The 8,670-nt window shown below is 40.9% G+C and overlaps 1 protein-coding gene across 2 annotated transcripts in view; it reads right to left on the minus strand.

Annotated features, from left to right (window-relative positions):
- The window catches only part of znrf3 (zinc and ring finger 3), a 114,249-nt gene extending 112,615 nt beyond the window's left edge, over positions 1-1,634 (minus strand). Inside the window, exon 1 of one of the 2 annotated variants that reach the window (XM_036980189.2) lies at positions 988-1,634. In XM_036980189.2, the coding sequence (XP_036836084.1) occupies positions 988-1,218 (231 nt within the window). In that variant the 5' untranslated portion in view covers positions 1,219-1,634. The remainder of the gene's footprint in view (positions 1-987) is intronic. The other variant, XM_036980190.2, reaches the window with a different exon arrangement.
- Positions 1,635-8,670: the final 7,036 nt, after the last annotated feature.

The following is an 8,670-nucleotide window of genomic DNA, read 5'->3' on the forward strand; positions in this document are numbered from 1 at the left end:
GTAATCTAGACCACATCGTCCCGGTTTCATGCAGGGTAGGTTAGGCAACAGCGGGGTTGGAGGGGTCCGTGGCGTGGCCCGAAATCCACATGGCTGCAGGCTTGGTGGGCCATCAAAGGATTTAGTAGGCTGCTCTTTACGGAAATGATTACGAACATTGCATGGTTGGTGAAGTAGTTATGTAGAAAGGCCATACCAAAACTAAGTAACACGCTGGTACAATAAAATATATGGGAGAGTTTGTTCAATTTTTTAGGTTGTTACAAAACAACCACACAATAATTTAGCCTAGGCCAACTTCAAAGAAATTGTCTGTTTGATAATTGATAATGTATCTTCGCAGCGAGGCGGTACAGTAGGTAGGAGGTTTGTTTAGTTATATTGGTTGAACTAAGAATTAAAAAAATAAGTCAATAATGAAAACAAACAACCATCCACCAATTAATTGGGAACGAAATGACCTATAGGCGTACTGCTGAATGAAATCATTAGACGTTATTTGACGTTATTCTTGAGTACTCCCAGACAATATTTGATGGAACTGTGACCAACCATCTATCAGTTGTAACTCTGATCAAATTGTGATGAACAACTTCTATGATTTTCCTGGGAACGTTTACAAGTGTAATAACCATGTTAATCCGTGAAAAAAAAGGTTATTGAATGTATATGCCATGGCAGATTCTGGGTGAATCTGAGCTTTTATCCCGAAAAGAACCTGCAATGTACATGTGAATGAGTTCCAAAAGATAGAAGCCATCTTGTAATCACATTTGGTAGCAATAGGAGGCTAGTACCATCCTCACACATACAACACACACAGTGCAACTCAACACCCCCCCCCCCCCCCCCCTCCCCCCTCGATAAAGTTTTAGAGTAGAGTAGCGAAGTAGAATGAACGCCCAGGCTCAGTATACTGATAAGCAAACAGAGCCGTAGCAACATATTGTATATGTCCTTCCCACAACTTAACTGAGTTGTACATACTTGCACGATCTCGCCCTCCGCACTGATAGTGGCTCCTGCCTTTGAGAATCGTCCTTGCAACCCCGTCGTGTATGTAGTATAATCTCCATTTGGACTTGACTCAAACAGCACTACTTCCACAAAAGCCGTATCCTTGGCGAAAACCGTTCCAAGAGAAGTGGTGACCACGAAGATCACCAAGACCACCGAATCGGCTACACACTCTAACCTTCTCCTTGGTAAAATCATCATCTTGCCGGTTGGATATGCGCCGATCGGAACATAATTTCCAAGCGTGATTAGGTGATGGTGCTGAAATTCTGGAAATCGAATCTGAAGCGAGATCGATGCGTCAAAAGAGTGCCGTGTTTTCGCAATTGTGCAGCGAAATCTGTGCGTTGGCCGAGAGTGATTATTTCACCATTGCAGCCTTGTCAATTACGTTGCTTGCTTGCTTGCTTGCTTGCTTGCCCGCTCGCTCTCTCTCTCTTTCTCTTTCTCACTCCCTCTTTCTCACTCCCTCTCTCTCCAGCTCTACAAAGCGGATCTTCTTTGATCTCCAAACACGTGATTGTTTTAGTTTTTTTTCCTTCGAAAAGGGTTATCCCCACCCACCAATTTTCCTGACCCTCTACTTTCCACTCCCCGCTTTCGAGTGCCAGCATTCTGTTAAGGACGCACGGCGCATTCGTCGTTAACACTTCCTATTTAGGAGCCTAATAGGTCGACAAGTATACCTCGAATTGAAGCCAGACATTTTATCAAACGTGATACATTTGAGCTGACATAGCCTAATCGAGGTTTAGTTTAGCTATGGACAAGAGATTTAACAGCCAACATGATTAAAATATTCATAAACACTGTCTTTTAGAAGGGGTCATTCGTTCAGAATTGAAGCCCTTAAAGATAGGAACACGACCTTAAAATAATCATTACCCTCTTCAAAACACTTCATTATTTAACCCGGCTAATTTTTCAATCTCATTTCTGATATATCTGTGTCACCACGCATTAATGGTAACTTGTTACATTAATGATACATTTGCCCCTATTGTGAGATTAGAAAGTTACTACGCAGCCTGTAGTTGCCGGTAGTTTTTGAAGAAAAGATCACGAAGCATGCCGCGTGTTCGTGTTTAAGAAATAACAGGGACACTTTAACCAACACTTTATACAAATCATGAATAAGGGCCTTTATAAATGGTTCATTAACGCTTATTTATGAAAAGTATTATAAAGTGTTGCCCAAATAATTAAGTTATTTTGGTATTATTAACATAATATGCATTACAAGTTGTCAAATACCCATGTCAGTGTTTTGTCTAGCTGCATTCCTCTCATCTTCAAAGGGTTCTTACCCTAATTGTTATTAAGACTGAGGCATGACAGGCTAATTACACGTACTTTCGCTGTCAAAGGTGTTTAAAGCATATCAATGGTTATTTGTAACAGAAATGCATCATCACTTTGGTGTAGGAGAGATTGATGCCCAATATTAGGCATGTATAGGGTTCGAGTTTTGCATTACATTTTTTTACACACTGTGAACGATTGAGGTGAGTAAACTATTGCAAACCATAACACAAACAATTACACAAAAATAGAGGACAAACATAAATATAGTGTATTTGTTTTTTGTTTTTAATCTAATAAGAATGAAATAAAGTATATTGTTACATGGATTATTTTTCAGTAGACAATAATATTGCTGTGAATAATATAATGGTGTTTGGACAGAGGACCAGTCTGATGACTTGTCTTGAATCCTTTATCCAGGCAGGCGTGTGAGAGAGGCGTTTGTTTGTGTGCTGCATGGGGCATGGCAGTGCCTGGGTGCTGGAGACAGCCTGGATCATTGCATCCCAAATGGCTCCCTATTCCTAGTCCCATAGGGCTCTGGTCAAATGTAGTGCACTATGTAGGGCATATGGTGCCATTTGGAACACAGACAGATCTTATATGTATAATTCCAGTGTCGGAATCAGAGGACCTCTGTGCAACATTTTATTTGTTCAATGCATTTAACAAAATGCAGGCCAACATGGGCTACAATATTTATCACATACATATCTTGGTATGATATTATAGAAACAGATTTTAAATTGGAATCAAGTGACATTTAATTTGATTACAACTGCATTCATTATCTACCCCTATCTTGTCAACAGCTTTTTCATCATTGACTGATCTAATTTCAGCTGCAAATAGATCTATCAAGTAAAATGATGAACATTCTTTTTTTTAAACAGAAGCAAGGTCTCATCTCACAACTCTGTCAGTTGAGTAGCAGGGTGATTATGAAAACCAACTGCACGAGATGGAGACTAGAGGCCTTTTTAGGTCAAAAATGCAGCAGCCCTTGGAAAAAAAGCTGCTTTCTGGTCAACATATGTTCTGATTCAAATGGCAGCAATGCAGAGGAGCAAAAAAAAAATCAAAGGAGTTGAAGCTAGCAAGCTGATTTTGAAGATGTTTTTTTCTTCTTCTTCCACCTCAAGCATGACAATTATTTACAGATCACCTTTGCCTGGTGACCATTGATTGTGATCAAGTCCACAGACGGACGAACGGACGCGTGCACGCACACACACACACACACACACACACACACACACACACACACACACACACACACACACACACACACACACACACACACACACACACACACACACACACACACACACACACACACACACACACACACACACACCAAAGTCATCTTTAGCTATTTCTAGTCTTGTCATCTGAAGTGGTCAAAATCACTCAATTATTAAATACTTCGCTTTCAAACGTACGACATGCCGTTTGTTTGAGCGCCCATCAAAATATTTTTATAAATATTTAATGGTATAGCAGCTCTACACTACACAGAGTGGCGCAGCAGTCTAAGGCACAGCATCTCAGTGTAAGAGGTCCCTGGTTCAAATCCAGGCTGTGATTGGGAGTCCCATAGGGTGGTGCACAATTGGCCAAGTGTTGGTTTGGCTGGGGTAGACTGTCATTGTAAATAAGAATTTGTTCTTAACTGACTTGCCTGGTTAAATGCAAAAATGTTTCTGGGATTTCCCAAATGTCAGCATTTGTAAAGACTGTTTTAATATACTCCGAACACTGTCTGTCATTGATTGTTTACACCATTGACCACAGTTATCGGACATGTTCTCCTAAACAATACAGATTAAAAATAATAACGCAAGATGCCAATACATGATCAACACAATATAACATTCCATTGTCTCTCGTCTCGAGTTATTTCAAATAAATTGAGATTGTTTTCCCATAGAGGTTAGTTGTTGAAGAAACATGAAGCTATAGTGTAGCATTATCATTTTTGAACAGGTATAATACAATGACATCAAAACACTACATTATAATAAACCAGTAGACAAGGGGAACTTATTTTGTCAACAAGTCAACAGCTATTGCTTCTCATAACGGTAGATTTAAGTTTTTACATCAAGCCTGCCCTCTGCTGGTTTGTAAAAGACCTGCAAGCACAATGGCATGAGTCCCTGGTTTTGTCGCAATCGTTCACTACTCCCCACACATTTTAAAGCATTTGATTCGTGGTGGAATGGGCTTGAGGGAGTTTCCATACATACCACCATTTTCCTTCCAAATCAATGAAAGGGAGTGAACAAGTGCACAATTCAGGAGAAAGGAGATTATTGGGATGCAACCCTTAGCTAACCTGCTAGGAACTTGAAGTTGATCTGAACAAATGTAATAGGTAACCTTGTCAGCTCGGGCATAACCTTGTCAGCTCAGGGATTTGATCGTGCAGCCTTTCGGTTCCTAGTCCAACTCTCTAACCACTAGGCTGCCTGCCACCCCAGAGTAGGGCCTATGGTCTAGAATAGGGTCTAGGGGTTGTTTCTATACTGATAAAAAAATACAAACGCAACATGCAACAAAATCAACGATTTTACTGCGTTATAGTTCATTCAAGAAGATCAGTAAATTGAAGTAAATTAGGTCCTAATCTATGGATTTCACATGAATGAGCAGAATGCAGCCATGGGTGGGCCTGGGAGGGCATAGGCCCAGCAAATCAGAATGAGTTTTTCCCCACAAAAGGGCTTTCTACAGACAGAAATACTCCTCAGTTTAATCAGCTGTCCGGGTGGCTGGTCTCAGATGATCCCGCAGGTGAAGAAGCCGGATGTGGAGGTCCTGGGTGGCGTGGTTACACTTGGTCTGCGGTTGTGAGGCTGGTTAGACATACTGCCAAATTCTCTAAAACAACGTTGGAGGCGGCTTATGGTAGAGAAATTAACATTACATTCTCTGGCAAGAGCTCTGGTGGACATTCCCGCAGTCAGCATGCCAATTGCAGTCTCCCTCAAAACTTGAGACATCTGTGGCATTGTGTTGTTTGAAAAAACTGCACATTTTAGAGTAGCCTTTCATTGTCCCCAGCACAAGGTGCACCTGTGTAATGATCACACTGTTTTATCAGCTTCTTGATATGCCACACCTGTCAGGTGGATGGATTATCTTGCAAAGTAGAAATGCTCACTAACAGGGATGTAAACAAATTTGTGCACAACATTTGTGAGAAATAAGCTTTTTGTGCAAATGGAACATTTCTGGGATCTTTAATTTCAGCTCATGAAACATGGGACCAACACTTTACATGTTGCGTTCATATTTTTGTTCAATATAGATCAATCGCTTCCTCTGTCTTTAAAGGTCAACTGCCCTTGAAAACCAACTTCTCCTTTTGAAAAACGGCCCATGTGGCATTGATATGAGTCAGAAAAATTTATTAAAGTATCAAAATTGACTACAAAGTGTAAATAGTATATTATTTTGATGATATAGTCAGGTTCGTCCAAAACTGAGTCTTGTAAGTGAGTTCGTCACGATTTACTGGAGGGTTGGGTATGGATTACTTACATGCCCACTTTCGCCAATGATGCCCAATTCAATCAATTCATCAATCCAATGTATTTATATAGCCCTTCTTACATTAGCTGATGTCAAAAAGTGCTGTACAGAAACCCAGCCTAAAACCCCAAACAGCAAGCAATGCAGGTGTAGAAGCACGTGGCTAACAAAAACTCCCTAGAAAGGCCAGAACCTAGGAAGAAACCTAGAGAGGAACCAGGCTATGAGGGGTGGCCAGTCCTCTTCTGGCTGTGCCGGGTGGAGATTATAACAGAACATGGCCAAGATGTTCAAATGTTCATAGATGACCAGCAGGGTCAGATAATAATAATCACAGTGGTTGTAGAGGGTGCAACAGGTCAGCACCTCAGGAGTAAATGTCAGTTGGCTTTTCATAGCTGATCATTCGGAGTAACCTCTACAGCTCCTGCTGTCTCTAGAGAGTTGGAAACAGCAGATTTGGGATAGGTAGCACGTCCGGTGAACAGGTCAGGGTTCCATAGCCACAGGCAGAACAGTTTAAACTAGAGCAGCAGCACAACCAGGTGGACTGGAGACAGCAAGGAGTCATCAGGCCAGGTAGTCCTGAGGCATGGTCCTAGGGCTCAGTTCCTCCGAGAAAGAAAGAAAGAAAGAAAGAAAGAAAAAAAGAAAAAAAGAGAGGGAGAATTAGAGAGAGCATACTTAAATTCACACAGGACACAGGATAAGACAGGAGAAATACTCCAGATATAACAGACTGACCCTAGCCCCCCGACACAAACTATTGCAGCATAAATACTTGAGGCTGAGACAGGAGGGGTCAGGAGACACTGTGGGCCCGTCCGACGATACCCCCGGACAGGGCCAAACAGGCAGGATATAACCCCACCCACTTTGCCAAAGCACAGCCCCCACACCCCTAGAGGGACATCTTCAACCACCAACTCACCATCCTGAGACAAGATCACGATCACAATTGCTTAGAGACAACATTTTGTGGTCTGCCCCCCAACCGCAATGTGGACATTTGCTGTGAAGTCTGTGTAAGGGTGCAACGCACTCACATTTAGTTTGGCAAATAGGGGCTTCCAAAAAGTTGGCACAAACTTCCAATGCATTTCAACAATATCGCGAGTGAATCCGACCTAAATTATTAATCCTTAAAACATCTAAATAACATAATAAGAAAATCCCCATCAACATCTGTCAATTTAAGCTAGATATCTGCATGGGCTGCGTCTCAATTCACAGCATCCGCCCATGTCAGCCTTCCGCATCTGCAGTGGAAAGTGTCAGAGCTACAGCGCTGTTGGTCAGATCAGGAGACATCCCAAAAATATTCTCACAAAAACATTTGTAGCATCCGATCAGTTAGTAGCATCCTACTAACTAAAATGACTACTCTATGGAAAGATGAGACTCTGCGATTTGCTCTATGACCCTCACAAGTGTCATGGGACTAGTCTGAAGGTAACCTGGTACTGGTTTAAAAAATGTACGATAGTACGGAAGTAGATTTGTGCCAACAAAAAAAGGGTTAAATATGTGTTGAAAAAAACCTAAAATATTTCCTGAGCTTTCTTATATCTCCTAGTCATAGGACAGACTTCAAAACCTTACTCCTTATGATTTATTTTTTGACTGTCTGTTTTGCTATTTATGAATGTATTGTTCAATGCGTTTCGATGTGTTATAGTTATAGACTTTTAGTTAAGCCTAATGAAGAGCCATAAGAATTGAATTTACATGTACTCTCAATGGAGACAAGTTTCAGTCGCATGTCAGTTTATTATTTAAGATTTCACCATGAATGCAGTGGAAGTTGCTGAGGGGAGGAAGGTTTATAATAATGACTGGAAATTGGAGAACAGCTTTTTCCTGCAATCTAGAGCCATAATCCTTATGATTATTTCTATGTAAAAAAGATACAGTTGAAGTCGGAAGTTTACGTACATTTAGGTTGAAGTAATTAAAACTCGTTTTTCAACCACTCCACAAATTTCTTGTTAACAAACTATAGTTTTGCAAGTCTGTTAGGACATGAACTTTGTGCATGACACAAGTAATTTTTCCAATAACTGTTTACAGACAGATTATTTCACTTATAATTCACTGTTTCACAATTCCAGTGAGTTCAAAGTTAACATACACTAAGTTGACTGTGCCTTTAAACAGCTTGGAAAATCCAGAAAATTATGTCATGGCTTTAGAAGCTTCTGATAGGCTAATTGACATAATTTGAGTCAATTGGAGGTGTACCTGTGGATGCATTTCAAGGCCTACCTTCAAACTCAGTGGCTCTTTGCTTGACATCATGGGAAAATATAAAGAAATCAGCCAATACCTCAGAAAAAACAATTGTAGACCTCCACAAGTCTGGTTCATCCTTGGGAGCAATTTCCAAACACCAGAAGGTACCACGTTCATCTGTACAAACAATAGTACGCAAGTATAAAAACCCTGGGACCACGCAGCCGTCATACCGCTCAGGAAGGAGACGCGTTTTGTCTCCTAGAGATTAATGTACTTTGGTGCGAAAAGTGCAAATCAATCTCAGAACAACAGCATAGGACCTTGTGAAGATGCTGGAGGAAACAGGTACAAATGTATCTATATCCACAGTAAAACAGGTCCTATATCGACATAACCTGAAAGGCCACTCAGCAAGAAAGAAGCCACTTCTCCAAAACCGCCATAAAAAAGCCAGACTACGGTTTGCAACTACACATGGGGACAAAGTTTGTATTTTGGGGGGAAATTTACTCTGGTCTGATGAAACAAAAATAGAACTGTTTGGCCATAATGACCATAGTTATGTTTGGAGGAAAA

Source organism: Oncorhynchus mykiss, chromosome 6, assembly GCF_057628025.1.
Source record: "Oncorhynchus mykiss isolate SJ-2025 chromosome 6, ASM5762802v1, whole genome shotgun sequence".
Lineage (NCBI taxonomy): Eukaryota > Metazoa > Chordata > Actinopteri > Salmoniformes > Salmonidae > Oncorhynchus > Oncorhynchus mykiss.